Genomic DNA, 19,014 nt, shown 5'->3' with positions numbered 1-19,014 from the left:
TTTCTTAAGAGCTATATATCATAACCAAACAGCTGTCCCAGAAAAGCTTTAACGAAAGTAAGCCAGTGAAGTCTAAAGAGGGTGAACTGTTGACCAACAGTGAGGAGGAGCTAAATCAATGGAAGGAATGTTTCAATGAGGTATTCAATATTACCCTGATCCATCAAGAAGAACAAGAGCAGGAGGAACTAGACCAACAGGAAACATCTGCACTGCAAATCAATACTCATCCTCTCAGCAAGAGCAAAATTATCAAGGCTCATTAAGGCTGCAAGAATAACAAGGAACCTGGTGTAGACAGTGTTGTGGCACAAATCCTGAAGGCAGACTATGAAGTAAGAGCAGATATGTTACTGCCCCTGTTCCAAGAAATTCTAGAATACAGACACCACCCCAAAAGATTGGAGAAAGGGAATCCTGATCAAGTTGCCCAAGAAAGGAGCTCTGAAGAAGTGCAACAACTGGTGTGGCCTCACTTTTGGCAATACCAAGTAAAGTATTTTCAAGGATTGTTTTAAACTGTCTCAGAGTGCCCATGAATAGTAAGCTCAGGCAATAACAGGCTGATTTGAGAGAAAGCAGATCATGCACAGACCAAATCAACACCTTGAGGATCGTTATTAAGCACTCTATGGAATACTGGTCTCCTTTGTATCTGGCTTTTGTTGACTTTGAAAAAGCCTTTGATAGGGTACAGCATGAAGCCATCTGGAAAACAATGCACAGTTACAGAGTACCTCCAAAGATCATCACTATCATTAAGATGATGTACAGAGAATATACTTGCCAGGTGAAACATGATGGAAATCTCTCAGCACCAGTCAGTTTAAATTCTGGAGTAGGGCAGGGTCGTTTGCTTTCGCCACTGCTGTTTTTTCTGACATTAGATGATATCATGAAGAAGGTAACCTGAGAGAAAAGGAGAAGTATACAGTGGACTCTAAATGATTGCCTGGAGGACCTGGACTTTGCGGACATCTGCCTTCTGTCCCACACTTTCAAGGATATGAGTGAGAAGTTTAAGGAATTGGAAAGAGAAGCTCAGAGAGTTGGATTAAAAATAAACACGGCTAAGGGTAAAGAGCTTAGGACGAACAGTAAGAACAAGAATGTACTAGCCGTGAAAGAAAAGGAGATTGAGCAGGTGGAGAGCTTTTGTTATCTGGGAAATATTGTTTCCAAAATTGGAGGGGCGACAGAAGACATCAAAAGTAGGATCAAGAAGGCAAAAGCTGCAACCAGTTTGGACACCTTGTGAAATATTGTTGAAGGTAAAGCTTAAAATCTTTGACTCACATGTAAAATCTGTTCTCTTTCACTGGTGTGAGACGTGGAAGGTGACAGCACAAATTAAAACAGGAATACAAACCTTCATAAACAAATGTTTGAGGACTATACTGGAAGTACACTGGCCAAATATTATCTCAAACCAGGAATTATGGCAACACACCCAACTATGGAAAGCTGAGATACCCGTAAAAGAAAGGAAATGGAGATGGACTGGACAAACCCTGAGAAGAGGCCAGCAGCGTATTTCAAAGCAGGCTTTAGAATGGAACCCACAAGGAGCAAGGAGGAGAGGCAGACCAAGGTCGACCTGGCGTAGGACTGTTGAAGTTGGGGTGGCAGCCGTTTGCCACTCCTGGAGTAACATCAAGAAGATGGCAACAAACAGGGTCAGATGGAGAGCTCTAAAATGTGCCACATGAGAGTAGAAAGAACTAAGTAAGTCAACACTGTTGTCACTAGAAAGAATTTCATCAAGAAATATTTGGTAACAGTCTTCCTCTGTTTTTCTTTTTTGGTGAAACATACTGAACGGAGAAAAAGAACCGAGATTAGCACACTAACCACACAGGAATATGTCTGAAGTATAGAAAATTCTATTTGAATAAAAAGTAATATGAGGTGCTATCCAAAATTTTTGGACTTGTGCTGCCATCTGTTGAAAACCTTACCTTTGAACTAATGGTCACCATCACCCTCTAAGTAGTTCCCATCCGCACGTACACACCGGTCCCAGCACTTCTGCCACTGGTCAAAAGTTTTCTGGTGGTCCTGTTGTTTGAGGGTGTTTACACCACCAGCGATGCTTCTCGAATCCTCTCTAGAGTGTCGAACCAATGGCCTTTCAACATGAGTTTCAGTTTTGGGAATAGTGCGAAGTCTCAAGGTGCCAAATCTGGCGAGTGCGGTGGGTGGGGTACAACCACCATGTTGTTTTTTGCCAAAAAGGTCATGGTGAGCAAGGATGTGTGACAGGGCGTGTTGTGATGCAGCAGCCAGTTCCCTTGTCGCCAAAGTTCGGGCTGTCATCGCCGTCACAAAACATCACAGTAGTAAGCAGAATTCACTGTTTGGTTGGGTGGGACAAATTCTTTGTGCACAATTCCCTTGGTATCAAAGAAAACGATGATCATGCTCTTCACTTTGCTCTTCACCTGTCTCACTTTTTTGGGTCTTTGAGAGCCTGGGCTCTTCCACTGGGATGATTGTTGCTTTGTCTCTGGGTCGTAACCGTAAATCCAGCTTTCGTCACCGGTGATAACCTGTGACAAGAAGGTTGGATCATCATATGCAGTCTGACGAAGGTCCGTGCACACTTCAACATGCTGTACCTTCTGATCAGCAGTCAAGATCCTTGGCACAAATTTTGCGGCAACACGATGCATGCCCAATTCATCAGTCAACATTTATTGACATAACCAACACTCACTTCACCTGCAAGGCCTTTAATGGTTCGATGTTGATCCATATGAACCAATTTTTAAAGTTTGGCAACAATGTCTGGCGTTGTGCAGCTAACAAGCCTTCCAGTGAGAGCACCATCTTCGACATCTGTACGGCCCACCCTGAACCAACTATGTCACTCAGACATGTATGGTTCATGCTCTGTCCCCCAAACACTTGCTGAATCATTCCAAGGGTCTCAGTAGCACTTTTCCCGAGATGCACACAGAATTTGATACACAAGCGCTATTCTGTTCGCGGATCCATTGTAAACTCACCACACACCAGACACAGAGTATTACGGAAATCACTATGGACATGCAACACGTCCTCCCAGCTGAATGCCACTCCACAAACTGACTCATCAAATATGCAGCTCTCGCCACCTAGCAATGCAAAGATCTACTACTCCCATTTTCCAAATGGCAGCACCAGTCCCGAAAATTTTGGATTCCACCTTGTACTGCATGTAGATTTATGGAGGATCAACACACAAATATTAAAATTACTATCAAAAACAGCTGTATAAAAGAGGAACTACAGAGAGAAATGCATGACACTTCCATGAACACCAACAATGCATGAAATATCAACTCGTGTCATAAAAACGTGGCAAAAGTACTGCACTGTGAGTTGCCTACCATCTAGTGAAACTTAATAGTCATCAATTAGTTGGTTAGTTGAGACCATTACCAACCCCGAAGGGTAAATTGAAAACTGTAGTTAGCCACAGTGAGCACCACCTTTTCAAAGTATCTACATATGTGGTAAGGTACAATGATGCCCACCCTGCAGAAAGTTATGGAATATTTGACACAATTGAAGTAATACAGTACTGCAGTAAAATTGATGGAATTGTTACTATCTACACAAAGCATACATTAAATTCAGCTTTCATTTGGCACTACTGTTTTCTTAAGTGTACGTTTATTTTTATACTTTTACGTATTAGTTAATGAGTTATCGATAACTGCTTTTCCTTTGAGGGGAGGATATAAAAAGAAATCTGCTGGCTAGGCATGAGGACCATCCTGTACCACTCGGCAATCAAGAAGAAATGTCCCTAACCACTCAAAACCCTAAACCTCTGTATGGTTCAGATTCATTGCCAATATCTTTGTGATCTGCTTCCAGGAAAGAGTCACCCTGACCTCATTCTTCCACACCCTTAATACTTTCTCTCTCTCATTTGTTTCACCTGGTTCTACTCAGGCCCACATACTATTTTCCTGGATGTTTACCTCGTTCTCTCATAACTCCAGCCATACCTCTGCCCAGATCAAGCCCACTAACCACAACAGCCTCTGCACTTTGATAGTTGTCATCCTTTCTGCAACAAAAACTCACTCCATATAGTCAGCCACCCAGTGCATCTGTAGCAAGAAAAATTCCTTGGCCCAGTATTCTGAAGGCCTCACTACGGCCTTCATAGACAAGCACGATACCTCAAACCTAGTCTGCAGATGACTTCCTGCACCCTTTATCCTGTAGCAACCTCCATAAGCCTGCTGTGAAAGAGCACTCTGCAACGTATCTTACCAGCCTATAACAACTGGATCATATCTTTTGCCAGGGCTTTCACTGTGTTATCATGCCCAGAAAGAACATCCAATTCACAGTCCTTCCCACCCCTTTGAAAGTGGTAATCCACTGCCCACCTAATCTATGCAACATCCTTGTCCATGCTTATGCCATACCCACTATGAATCTCTTCCCAGTGGTTGAAACCTCTGTGGAAGGCCCAAGAGCAAGATATGTCTGATCCACCTGCCCACCCACTATATCCTCCTCCAGCCTTGTGACAGGATTATCCTATTCTACCAGAGGCAGGGCCATACTTGAAAGCAATCATGTCACACCAGCTACTCTGTCAATTGTGCACAGGATTTTATGTGGGCATCACCACCAAGCAGCTGACAACCTGAACGAAGGGCCACCATCAAACTCACCAACACTTAGCAACCCAGTTGCTAAACATGCTGTTGAGAACACCATGCTCAATTTCAATGGCTGCTTCACAACCTGGACCTAGTATAAAGCCCACTCATCAACAACCAACTTCTCTGAATTCTGTAGATAGGACTTACTGTTGCAAAACACCATTTGGTTCTGTAATCCTCCTGGCCTCAATCTGTGCCAACTTGGCTCATGATTACCCTAATTTCACTCATCCTACACTCCTAACCACATCTTCAGAGTCTCCCTTTTCTTCTGTTGTATGTGCAACCCCCCCCCCCCCCCACCCTTTCCTTTCCAATCCATTAACCTACTCCTTGTCAGTGAGTGCTATGCAGACCTCCCCTTACCTGTGGACAAAATGAGCTCACTGGTGCCACAGCCCTATCCCACACAACTGCAACCTTTTAAAGCTTTGGAGAAGATTCATCCAAAAGCTATCAGACTACGTAGACCTTTTTTCCCCTTCTCTTAGTTTTTTTTCAGTATCATGTTTTAATAATTGTAGCACATTAACCTAAATTGGAACAATCACATAGATAATATTGTGGGTAGAGCAAACTGAAGACTGTGATTCATTGGCAGAACACTCAGAAGGTGCAACAGGTCTATTAAAGAAACTGCTTACAACACGCTTGTCCACCCTATTCTGGAGTATTGCTGTGCGGTGTGGGATCCGCATCAGGTGGGACTGATGGATGACATCGAAAAAGTACAAAGAAGGGCAGCTCGTTTTGTATTATCGTGAAATAGGGGAGATAGTGTCACAGACATGATACGTGAATTGAAGAGGCAATCTTTAAAACAAAGGAGTCTTTCGTTGCGACGGGATCTTCTCATGAAATTTCCATCACCAGTTTTCGACTCCAACTGCGAAAACATTTTTTTGGCACCCACCTACATAGGGGAGAAATGATCATCACGATAAAATAAGAGAAATCATGGCTTCCACAGAAAAATTTAAGTGCTCATTTTTCCCAAGTGCTCTTTGAGAGTGGAATGGTAGAGAGACAGCTGGAAGGTTGTTCATTCAACCCTCTGCCAGGCTCTTTATTGTGAATAGCAGAGTAATCACGTAGATGTAGATATATGAGGATGCTGACAGAATTCCACTCATAACGCATTAGGTGTGGCGACAAAGGCCTTGTTAACTGAAAGCTCATTTTGTGACAGTCTTTTTGTTGTGCCTATCTGCGACTCAGCATCTCTGCTATATGGTGGGCAGCAACTATCCTTTTCATAATATTGTATCAGGAATATTTGACAGTTTGATACAGCTTTTTGTAACATGCAGTACTGGTAGGTTCACTACAGTAGCTGAGATGTGAGGTCTTTATTATTTCATGTGTGAGTGATCCTGTCAATCAAAATCGGTTTTGCAATGAAGATTTGTCAATTTTTCCACATTTTATTCAAAAATGGGAAACTGGATGAACTTTAAATATTTATTTTGAGCTATTGTAATTACTACAATAAAGTTCAAAACATATTTATGAAACTGATCACATCAATGTCTACAGAGTTAAACTAAAATTATCACTTTCTAAAACAAGACAGCCGGCTGAAGTGGCCGTGCAGTTCTAGGCGCTGCAGTCTGGAACCGCGAGATCGCTACGGTCGCAGGTTTGAATCCTGCCTTGGGCATGGATGTGTGTGATGTCCTTAGGTTAGTTAGGTTTAACTAGTTCTAAGTTCTAGGGGACTAATGACCTCAGAAGTTGAGTCCCATAGTGCTCAGAGCCATTTGAACCATTTTTAAAACAAGACAGTAACTGACAATTTCATAAAACATAACTGAAATTTAATAAAAGTCAATGTATTTTGCTGGTAAAAATTCAGCTGCATGTGTAATCCTTGAGAGCCAACTTTGGCATATAATATAGTAAGATATAGTAACGTCTAAAGATCCTTAACATTTCCTTTGCTTTCCTGTTCAACTGGACTGTTATGGTCCATACATTGAAAGAATAATGGGGCACAAAACAAAATGTATAGAACTTTGTTAAGTACATACAACTGGTTTCAACCTTTGTATCAGGCCATTATTATGTGTATCTGAAACTTATAAAATGTTAATAAATACTGCCATGGGGATATAGATATTTTTTAACAGGGGACGAGAAAGAATACTTATACACAAATCTGCACACACAAGTCATCTAATTCCTGTAAATTATTGGGAGGGGGGTGATGAGCTCTGATGCCACATTCAGTCACATCCCAGATGTGTTTGATCAGGTTCAAATCTGGCAAGCTGGGTACTCAGCACATCAATTTGAACTCACCACTGTGTTCCTTGAACCACTCACACTACTGGCCACGTGACATGGTGCACTATTTTTTTGAATAATGCCACTACTGTCTGGAAACATCATCATTATGACAGAGTGTCCGTGGTCTGCAACTGATGTACAATACTCCTTGCCATCGTGGTATCTTGCATGAGCTCCATCATGGATGCCTACATGAATGTGCCCCAGAGCATAATGGAGCTGCCGCCAGCTTGTCTCTGTCCAGCAGTACATGTATCGAGGAGCTGTTCCCCTTGAAGATGACAGATTCGTGATCTCCCAATGGCATGATGATGAATGTATCGGGATTCATCAGACTATGCAACACGCTGTCCAGTGTCAATGGTCACGGGCCCATTTCAGTCATAGTTATCGATGTCGTGGTGTTAACATTGGCACATGCATGGGTAGTCAGCTGCAGAAGTCCATTGTTACAGTGTTTGGTGCACTGTGTGTTTAGACACACTATTACTCTGCCCACCACTGAAGGCTGATGTTAATTACACCAAAGTTTGCAGCCTGTCTAGCATCTGTAATGAGAGGTGGCTGCCCAATCCCACAACATCTGAATGTGGTTTCACCTTAGTTTCAGCACGTGTTAAAGCACTCACCGCAGCACTCCTTGAACATCCAAAAGTCATGTAGCTTCTGAAATGCCGTGCCAAGCCTTTGGGCCACTAAAATCTGCCTTCAGTCAAACTCGCATAGATGAAGCGCCTTCCCTATTCTACACACAGAGAGCGCACTCACTGATACTACAGGCATCGTGTGTGTGTCTGGCTAGCAGCCATTCCTCGCCAGGTGACGTTGCTGCCATAAACTAGAGGGATTTATATCAATAGTAGTTCAGTGGTCATAATGTTCTGGTTGATCAGTCGTACAGTACATCATCAGAAATAATAGACAACTTACATTTTGTTGCAAATGATGTCATGAGAAAAATGGGTATATCGTTATTATGAAAACTGTACAACTTACTAAATTAAAACTGTTAACATGATTTAGCTTAAAAAGTATTATATTTTGACATGTTTCACAATTGCATGTTTTTCCAAATAAAATGCTGAAAAAATTATTTGGGATTAATGAAAGTGTAAAGTAGTTGCAATGAACAAGGACCACAAGTCAAGTACAAAATCTTTAAAGGAAGTTGTCAGTAACTGGGTGGAAGATATCTAAGAAATTGATGCTCTTTAATGTGCACTGCTCATTAAGCATCTTTTTCTTGGCTTTTTCAGGTGAGTGTAAATTTCTCCCTCTTCCCTGTATGAAGGATTACAAGAGCTTTTTTTTTTATACAGTGTACCTTGTGACTATTTTGTATAAGGTGAGCTGCAAACGTGCATTTACTTCCTATGTTTTTCTTTTTAGTGCCACCTGTTCCTCATATCACATTTTGAAATTTCTTCCAGTATGCCTGATGTAAATTGCCTTACAGTCACAGCAGTGAATTTTGTACACTGCTACTATTTTGGTATACGCCACATGCGTTAATGACATGTATTAAAAGGCATAAAAGTGACAGTTGAGATTTGTGCGTAATTTGTACATTATATTTTTTTTTTAAATTACCTAGTCTTTATGAGACCTGGTCACTGAAGAGCAACAATACAATATTTTTTAATGTAGTACCTCATTTTGGATCAACTGATTCATTTCTACACTAGTCAAATTTTACATTTATTAACAACCATGCTACAATAGCCATTATTCTGTGCTATATTTTGCAACCAGCCAAATTAATTTAACTTCCTTGGTATGTAGAGGCAATTTAAGCAGTCTGTTGATTGCTGAATGAAAAAAGGCCATTTTATATTGAGCAATACGACAAGATGCAGCTGGAATAACAGCTTCAGGAGATGAAGGTTTATGATAAATGCCAAAAACATGTCAGTTCAGTCATAGTGATGGAAAGATCTAAGAAATGAATAGTGTTATTTCACTGGTGCTCGACCGTGAAAGTAATATGATTGTGCGTTTGACTAAATGCATTTACGAACTGGTCAATTTCTTATTATGAGCCATGGACTAAGACAAGAATGTCATCAACACATAAGTAGCACACTATACAAGTGTTAATTTCAGCATTATTGACAAAAATATTTGCCAGTATACCTGCCAACAGAGATCCCATATCTAATGCATCTTTTGAAGGAAGATCTTGTCTCGAAACAAAGTAATAGCACTGTAGCATGATTAGTACTGTAGTATGATTTCAAATAACTAATTTCTATGATTGTCCCACAGGAAAGTGTCTTGTGCATCAGCAAACTAGTTTTAGTAAGTTATTGTTTGTTCACAGAAATATTAGCATGCATTCTTCCTTATAGAGTGTGTTAGCAGTTACACAAATGTGTGTAATTGTTTCTGTAAGTTCTTAGTTGTTTGTACAGAGTAATTGTTTTGGAAGGTATAATGATCTTTTAGTACTTCATTGAGTTATTTTTCCCAAATAAGTTGTTAGGTTTGTCTGTAACATTAACTATTGGACTGGACTACAGCCCACAACAGTTACTGGTGGTTTAAATTTTACTCATTAGAGATCATACCTTTACGCTCGACTTTGATACCTAGTTCACTGCAACTATATTACATTTTTGTTAATTCCAAGTAATTACTTTCAGCTTTTTATTTGAAAAATACACACTTACAATGCTGAAACGTGCCAGTATTTAACTCTTTAAGCTAAAGCATGTTAACAGTTTTAATGTATCTGACTGTACAGTTTTTATAATTACAACATGCCCATTTTTCTTGTGATCTCATTAGGCATGAAACATTTTTAAATCCACTCGATTTAATGTTTTTATCATTTTATGTAGCTTCTCTACAGAATAATGTAAGTTGTTTATTCTTTCTGAACTGAGTGTACATATGTAAGTACTATCTCATTTCCTATTATACAATAAGCATCTACAGACCCATCATATTATATAACATCTGGCAGTTTCAGATACACTTGATAATATCTACATCTACATGGATACACTGCAAATAACATTTAAGTGACTGGCAGAGGGTTCATGGAAATAGCCTAATACGAAGGTCAAAACTGGTCTTGTACTTAATAAAGCACTATTTAAATAACTGGACTGGCTTTTCGTTAATTGAACAACAGTTGTAGAATCGGCATCATCAAAACATGGACAAACTAACGAAACAGTGTGACACTGTGTATACTGTATTAGTCAGTCATAGCCAACAGATGGGAGTCCTGCATTTGATGTTTGTAAAGTACTGTAGCTGCATGTTAGAACTCATGGTAACAGAGTTCTTGTAGAACAAACTTAATTTGGATAATATTCACTGAACTGTGTAGATGAAGTTTAATTTTCATACATAAAGGTTTGACTCCAGCAAAAAATGTGCCTCAAAGTTACTTTTTGGAATACTAATGATCAAATGATCCATCTCAACATTGATAAGAGAATCCAGAAATAAATTATAATGGAATTTGAACAACATATCTGTCACGTAACAGTTAGAAAAACATAAGTAATTTTTCTATTGCACTCTCACTTTGCTCATTTGATTTCATTTACTTAATGTGCTATATACTCATTACTGTCTTGGGTACATCACTGACTTTGAATACTGAGTTGCTGATGACAAAATTAGGAATTTACTTTCTTCTAGAAACTTCAGGTTGAAGTTGTTTTTCTCCTCATAATATTCTAGGACATTCTAGTCTATCACACTATTGCAGAGAGTTTACTATATTGTATTACAAAGAACAGACACTACAATATAATGAGCCAAAGTGCTCTGAGCAAAGAATCTGTTGTAGCTAAGATAGAAAACTGCACAAACACAAAGTAAGAGAGTAGTATTTTATATTTTGGCCTTACTGTGACAATCAAAATGATCAATATTATTACCTGCATTCCCTTCAAGACTTTCAGGAATGTGTAAGCCATACCTCCTCCAATTATCATCTCATTTACTTTATCAAGCAAATTTTCTATTAGTTGGATTTTGTCTGCTACCTTTGCACCTCCCAGAATTGCTAAGAAGGGGCTGAAATTGAAAAACTATGTAGAAGCACACTCGTCAATTTCAACTATGAGCAAATATTTAAAAACCATTTGTGAATCACAGATTTCAGTTACCGTTCTGGGTTATCGAGGGCTTTAGCAAAGTACGCCAGCTCTTTCTTCAACAGAAAGCCAGATGCTCTCTGATCGAAACCCTCTCCCATCATAGAGCTGTGCGCTCTGTGTGCTGTTCCAAATGCATCATTTACATAAACATCACCCAGTTTCCTCAAAGATTCTCTGAACTTTGCAACATCTTCTGGGGAGGCTTTGATCTGCAAACAAAAAATTACATCATTATTACTCCAATCAAAAAATTTATTCATGAAACAAGTCAATCTACCAACACAATAATAAAATAAACCTCCACTCAGGACACTGTCGCTAAAATGCAGTAGCATAGTTTTCTTATCTCAAGATATTGTTTCACAAAATATGCTGCAATTAGTAGCATTTCTAATTGTTTTAACAGAATGCAATGGCACCAATGACATCCTGGGAAAAATAATAAATAAATAAAAATATTAAAAAATAATAAATAAAAATATTTAAAAAAATTTCAACCACTATCTGTGCAGCAATGACACACATAATGTGAGTGTACTGAAACCACGCAATGTTGCCACATACTAAGAAGGTTGTGAAGTAACAATACAATGAGTTTATGTCACAGCAAATGCCATTTTCTGCAGGTATTTTCTTAGTTAAATTAGTGCATAATGGACATTACATCATGTTTATGTCACCAGGTAATGAAATGTGAGACCAGACAAAATAACAATCAGACAACACTCTTATTACATTGTGATCAATATCTTATTCAGTGAAACAGTGGTCAGCTCAGCTCTGTTTTTCAAGATGAAAATATTCATTTCAAATGTGTGTCTCCATTCACTAAATAGACTTCCACATAAAATACATTAAGAGCAATGACAAAATAATCTCGGGTTGACAGCTGAGTCAATGCATCATTCTCCAGCAATGTTTCAGCATGTTTCTTACTTATCTTCAGGCGAAGTGTGGGGTTCGTGGGGTTCATGTCTCATCTGGGTCTTTATATCTGCCAGACAATGGGCTTCTCTGCATCCTTGGCACCAGCCAGGTTAATCAGGCGCGAGTGGAATCTGTGCAGTGGCACGTGGTGCGGGGCAGCAACAATCGCTGGGTCCTGGGATCTCGTCTCAGTGCAGCCTGTTTCTTCCATCAGCCACCACCATCCTGCCTCCATCAACAGGCTCTTGTCGTATTGTTGGTAATTTTGAGTCTCACTTGGTGCTGAGTTGGAAGCCACCATCCCGGTTGACCAGGTTATTAACACACACCTCCACTGCCTCTTTAATAACAGAGTCCCAGATATCTTTTGCTCTACACAGCATCTTTGTTCAAATTGTAACTTATGTTCTTCAGTGAGGTTGTGCTCCACTACCATGGATTTTTCTTTTTGTCTGAGGATAATGCTTCTCACAGATGCAGAAATGCATTGTATAATGCAATGCTGATGTGTGTCCAATATATTGTTTTCCACATTCACAGGAGATGCCGTAGACACACAGTGTTCTTAGATCCAAGCTGCCCTTCATTGAGCCCAGCATATTCCTGGTTTTTGCTGGAGGATGGGAGATGGTTTTGATCTTTTTCTTCAGTATCCTGGTAATCTGTGGCATTGTGGCCCTGCATGCTGGAGGAACACCAGGCCCTTGTTGTCCTTTTCTTCCTGAAGGTCCTTCTTGCACATCTTGAGAGCGCATCTAATCTGAGTTTCAGTGTAGTCATTCCTCTGGAAGGTTTGCTTCAGGTACTGCATCTCAGTAGGTAGACTGTCCTTGTAGCATATGTCACGAGCTCTGTGGACAAGGGTAGTGGGCACAGATTTCCACTGTGCTGGGTGATAGCAGTTGTTGGTGTTGAGGTACAAGTCCATGTGTGTAGATCAAGTGTCCCTGAGTGCCGTCAGTTTTCTTCTTTATTAGGACATCGAGGAAAGGTAAGCACACATTTTCTTCTAATTCCATTGTGAACTTAATGCTCTAATGTATGCTATTCAGATGGTTGAGAAGCTCTTTTAGGTGTCCTGGCCAAGCAGCCAAACTGTGAAAGTATCATCCATGTACCGATAAAAGACCTTGGGCTTAAGATGTGCTGTTTCCAAGGCAATTCCTCGAAGTATTCCCATATACAGATTGGCGATACATGTTGCCAGAGGGGATCCCACAGCAACTCCATCCACATGTTGGTAAAACTTGCCCCCACATTGGAAATATGCGGTTGTGAGCACGTGGCGAAATAATTCCACTGTGTCTTCATCAAAATGATTCTCAAGTAGTTTCAACAAGTCCTCTAGTGGTACCCTTGTGGAGAGAGATGTGACGTCAAAACTGCATTTTTGTCAAGAAGCCACTCCTTGAGTGCCTTAACAAACTCCGTGGAATTCTGGATGTGGTGGGGACATTTACACGTGAGGGCTTGAGTAGTTGTGTCAGATGTTTGCCTGTACCATAGGTAAGAGAATTTATTGTGTGTACTATCAGGAGTAGTGGTACCTCCTCTTGTGTATCTGGGGAGCTCTGGGGTAAAGCCTTTTTACCAGGTCCTGGTTCAGACCTGAGTTGTTGAGAAGACCGATGGTCTTTTTAGTCACAGCTGTTGTAAGGTCTTTCTCCACTTGTCTGTAGGCCTGGCCCTGCAACAGTGACTTAAATCTTTTCCCAGTTGTCAGCCACTCTTAGGAGCAGCATCACTTTACCTTTCTCTGCTGGTAGAATGCCAGTATCCTCATCATCTCTGAGGCCTGCTTTCCGCTGCCAAGAATGCCCAAAACCAACATCTAGGCAGCAGAATGCAGGGTGAAACACAACCTCACAGAAGATAAGGATATTGGTATTCTACCAGCACACAAAGGGAACACAACACTCCTGCTAAGATTGGCTGACTACAGGGACAAGATTAATTCCCTGTTGCAGGACCAGGCCTACAAACAAGTGATTAAGGACCCTACAACAGCTGTGATTGGAAAGACCATCGGTCTTCTCAAGATCTCAGGTCTGGATCAGGGCCTGGTAAAAAGGCTTCACCCCAGAGTTCCGATTCCAAAACAGCTATATGGGCTTCCCAAGATACACGAGAGGGAGGTACCACTACACCTGATAGTAGACTGGTTAATTCTCCTACCTATGGTATAGCCAAACACCTGGCATGACTATTCAAGCCTCTCGTGGGTAAATGTCCCCACCACATCCAGAACTCCACGGAGCTAGTTAAGACACTCAAGGAGTGGTGTCTGTACAAAAATGATATTACGGTCACCTTTCACGTCACATCCTTCTTCACGAGGGTGCTGTTAGAGGACTCCTTGAAACTGGTTGAGAATCATTTTGATGAAGACAGAGTGGAATTATTCAGCCACATCTCACAACCAAGTATTTCCAATCTGAGGGCAAGTTTTACCAATAGGTGGATAGAGTCACTGTGGGATCCCCACTGGCACCATGTATCGCGAACCTGTACATGGAGTACTTCGAGGATATCGCTTAGGAAACAGCACACATTAAACCCAAGGTCTTATTGGTAAGTGGATGAGACTTTTGCAGTCTGGCCACATGGCGAGGACACCCCAAAAGAACCTCTCAACCATCTGAACAACATACACAAGAACATCAAGTTCACAATGGAATTAGAAGAAAATGAGTGCCTATCAATCCTCGATATTCTAATGAAGAAGAAAACAGACGGCACATCAGGACCCTCATCTACCAAAAGAGCACGCACGCACGCACGCACGCACGCACGCACGCACGCACGCACACCAAAATGGAAATCTATTCTCACTACCCTTGTCCGCAGAGCTCATGACATGTGCGATAAGGACAGTCTACCTATTGAGATGCAGCAAATGAAGAAACTCTTCCAGAAGAATGGCTACACTGAAACACAGATTAGACACGCTCTCAATACGGGCAAGGAGGAGGACCTCCAGGAAGAAGATGACAAGGGCCTGGAGTTCCTCCAGTGTGCAGGGCCGCCCACGGCAAAGATTACCAGGATACTGGAGAAGAACAAGATAAAAAGTCAGGAATATGCTGGACTCAATGAAGGACAACTTGGGTCTAAGAACACTGGGTGTTTACACCATCTCCTGTGAATGTGGAAAACAATATATCGGACAGACACAATGTTGCACCACACAACGCATCTCCGAACACGTGAGAAGCGCTATCCTCAGACAAAAGGAAAAATCTGCGATAGCGGAGCACAGCCTCCGAGAAGGCACATTTCAATTTCAAAAAACCAAGATGCTATGTAGAGAGAAAGGTTTCTGGGACTATAAAGAGGTGGTGGAGATACGAGTCAACGATAACCTGGTCAACCGGGATAGTGGCTTCCAACTCGGTACCGCATGGGACACAACATTAGCAAGAATAAGAGGAGTGTGCACTGATGGAGGCAGGACAGTGGCAACTGATGGAATAAACAGGCCAAACCAAGACTAGCCACTGGGACCCGCAGTCCCCCCCCCCCCCAAACCATGTGCCGCAGTGCCGATTCCGCATGCATTTGATTGCCCAATCAGCACTGAGGATGCAGAGAAGCCCGTGGTCCAGCGACTATGAAGATGCAGATGAGACACGAACCCAATACCTTGCCTGAAGATGAGAAGTAAGAAACTTGCTGAAATGTTGCCGGAGAGTGACATAGTGACTCGGCTGTCAAATCGATATTTTAGCACCAAGATTCACTGAGAAAGCCTGCAGTCTCATAATATTAAGAGCAGTTTACAACTCTCAAAAGAGAGAAAAGGCAGACAGAAACAAACAGAAAACATAATAAACATGATGTTTTGGAATTTTCAAGACAGTTATTCCAGTAGAAGGAAAGACAAATAAGAAATAACTGCCAAAGAAAAGAATACGCCATAGGTCAAGTGGCTGTGGAATCATTCTGTACCCCATCCAGCATAGCTAAGGTGTTTTTGTGATGGCTCAGAACTATTAATAATATGTAACAGCAGAAACACTAATTTCAATGCACGAACTGAAAATTTGTAGATCAAACATCATGTCAGGTACTGGAAAAAAATTAAGACTGCAAACATTAACTCAAGGCCATAGAAAGGAAAGATTTGAAACTAAGCCAAAATTAAAAAGATAAAAATATATACTGTATCAAACCAGTGACAAAGTCTGAAAACTGAAGCATGAAACGGAAGAGCACCATGGCTGGAAAAGCAAGAACCTAGTTTGTAAAAAAACTTTTACACTGGGAATAGGTGGATGCCAAAAGCCAAGCAAGTGCTTTTGGCTCAATCTCTCCTCTCCAAAATTCAGATGCATTACTGACAACCACCTCATCTAAATGACATCACTATGAAGCATCTGCTACTATGCTCCAGAATCTTTTCAACGACATAATTAAGCACTTTCATTATACAAATTTCTCTGTGGCCTTTCATTTACATAGTGCCAACAGTATTTGTCAATTAGTTGATAAATAACTTGCCTACTCCCTCAGATGTCACTCTTCATTTCACTGATTGTACTTAATCACTGATGGGTCAGCAGTACATGGTACTGAGCAGATTTTACAATAGGATGACTATTGTGCAGTATCACAGTGGGCACATTTGATATCCAACATTAAGGTCTGTTGCACCCTGGCTATTAAATCAAAGGTGCATTTAGATGAACTATATTTTATGGCAGTATTTCGCAGTACTAGAGATCCTGTCAACAATGCTGCAATGTGGCTCCAATAGACAGCACTTCTGCAGGATGGCTGGGCAATATTGCTGATGTTCAAAGCAGTTGCCAACATATTGCCCATGGGTTGTCAGTGTTTTCCAGTGAGGGTGGAGATTATTTCATGTTGCAGGGCAATATCTATATGTACTTGTCTGTAAATGCTTCCCTCTCACATTCATCTGTGTATCCTATTTCTCTCACTGAAAACAATGAAGTCACATGCCTGAGTGAAAACTGAATCATTTTGCTTTTGTTCGAATGTTTCCACTTGTACAAATAGGCATGTGTTGTTTATTGTGCACAATAATATGGTAGCAGACAAACATGCTATAAGTGTGATTCTTTTCTGACCAGCTACTGGACATCACAATGTAGCCTTTACACAGATTGCAATCTGAAAAACCACAGTTCGCAAGCTGTTGCCAAAGCTCTCTTGAATCATCTTTATGAAGCGCACAAAAATTTCTGAAGCCTTTGAACCTATGCCACATGCGAAGCAAAAAAGTTGCATTAGAAGAATGGATGTGCAGGTGCCAGTGTGATGGTTTGCATTTGGCATCAGGAGTTTGTAGTGCTCTCCAATGGACGGATGGGAGAAGGCCAGGACTTTAAACCGAGAGATCAACAGCTGAACATGTGCCATGTGCCATACTGTAATGTTTGGGGGCACCTGTATTTAAGAGGCAGATGTCGAGTTGTGACAGTAAATTTTCAACATCTCTGCCTCGGCCATTAAGCACAGTGCCACACCACAAGGAGTTATGGGCATTCAAATCTCCCAAAAGTAGGAAAGGTTTAGGGAGTTGATCAATCAGTGCAGCCAATGTGTTCCCCCAGCTTCAAGAGTGGTTTGAAAGGGCACAGGTTCACTGCATACTGAGTTCAGGACATAGATGCAAACTCCACCTTACACTCGATTATAGTCACTACGGTTCCTGTAGTATCCCTTAGAGCCATGAAGGGCAGGGGTCCACATTGCCGGGAAATAGATTTCCTGGAGGGCAATGCAGAAAGCAGGTGTAAAGCTTAAGAGTTGCCGTAGCTCAGCCAGGTGGTGGATAAAAACGCCGCAATTCCACTGGAGGATGGCGTTATCGTGAGGCTGGGAAGGCAAGAAGCACCCAAGGAGGCGTGTTATGCCTTAGGGTCACCTGCTGCCACCGATTGAGTATTTGTAGCCATTTCTAAGGTGGATGAGGCATCAGTGAGATCCAGGTCCACAGAGGACACTAAGATCTCCACTGCATCCTCAGATGCAGAATTGATAGAGTGGTGGTGTTGGGGCCACCAGAGGGTCCTGTTTCTTAGCAGACTACTACTTAGTTTGCTTACTTGCTCGCTTCTCTTTAGAGGCTTGCTGGGAAGATTTGTCTGAAGCAGTTTCCGGCATGGAGGAAGACCGTGAAGCTCTTCATCCAGCAGCTTTTGGCTCCTTGAGCGACTGACAATTGTCCACTGAGGCATTAGTGGAGACCTTGGGAGAGATGGCTCCAAAGGACCCCTCCCACATGAAAGGATACTGTTGCTTCTCCTCCCCTGCTTTGGGGGGGGGGGGGGGGGGGCTTGCTCCCAAAGTAGTTGCTTTGGGAGCAACAGAGGAAGCTTTGTCCTCTACCAACAAGGGGGCGGATATATTCCGGTGGCCTGGAGGGCCCACTGTTCGTGGCACAGAGTGAGGAACCACTGGCACTTGGGACAGCGATGGTGACGTAGCTAAAGCATACGTCGACGTCAACCGAATGGGGTGTAATCTTTCAAATTTACGTTTAGCCTCTGTGTAAGTCAACCGGTCCAGGGTCTTGTACTCCATGATTTTCCACTCCTTTGGAGTACTGGGCAGTCTGGCAAGCAGGGTGAGTGGTGCTCTCCACAGTTGATTCAAGTGGGAGGTGGTGCACATGGAGTACCTAGGTGCAGTGGATGTCCGCTGTCTTGACATGTGGTGCTGGAAGTGCAGCGGGAAGACACGTGTCCGAACTTCCAGCACTTAAAGCACTGCACAGGGGGAGGGACGTAGTGTTTAACATCACAGAGGTAAACCATCACCTTGACCTTTTCAGGCAATGAATCACCTTCAAAGGCATAGATGAAGGCACCGGGTCCCCTGTAAATGCACCGGATGAAATGAAGACCCGCCGTTCTAGATTGGCGCGGAGCTCGTCGTCAGACTGCAAGAGGAGATTGCGATGGAAAATGTCGTAACTGCCATCTGCTTCACATCTGCTGTGCACCAAGCTATGTAAATTTAAGTATTAACTGTGTTTTTCT

At 41.7% G+C, this 19,014-nt stretch overlaps 1 protein-coding gene across 1 annotated transcript in view; it reads right to left on the bottom strand.

Moving 5' to 3' along the window:
• LOC124711686 (phosphoglycerate kinase) overlaps positions 1-19,014 on the bottom strand; it is a 59,930-nt gene that overhangs the window by 27,734 nt on the left and 13,182 nt on the right. The window contains exons 4-5 of the mRNA XM_047241884.1: positions 11,087-11,286; positions 10,856-10,994 (exon numbers count right to left, since the gene is read on the bottom strand). Of these exons, the coding sequence (XP_047097840.1) occupies positions 10,856-10,994; positions 11,087-11,286 (339 nt within the window). The remainder of the gene's footprint in view (positions 1-10,855; positions 10,995-11,086; positions 11,287-19,014) is intronic.

This window comes from Schistocerca piceifrons, chromosome 8 (genome assembly GCF_021461385.2).
Source record: "Schistocerca piceifrons isolate TAMUIC-IGC-003096 chromosome 8, iqSchPice1.1, whole genome shotgun sequence".
NCBI lineage: Eukaryota > Metazoa > Arthropoda > Insecta > Orthoptera > Acrididae > Schistocerca > Schistocerca piceifrons.
The sequence above is the reverse complement of the archived record's forward strand: the minus strand, read 5'-3'. Positions and strand labels throughout refer to the sequence as shown.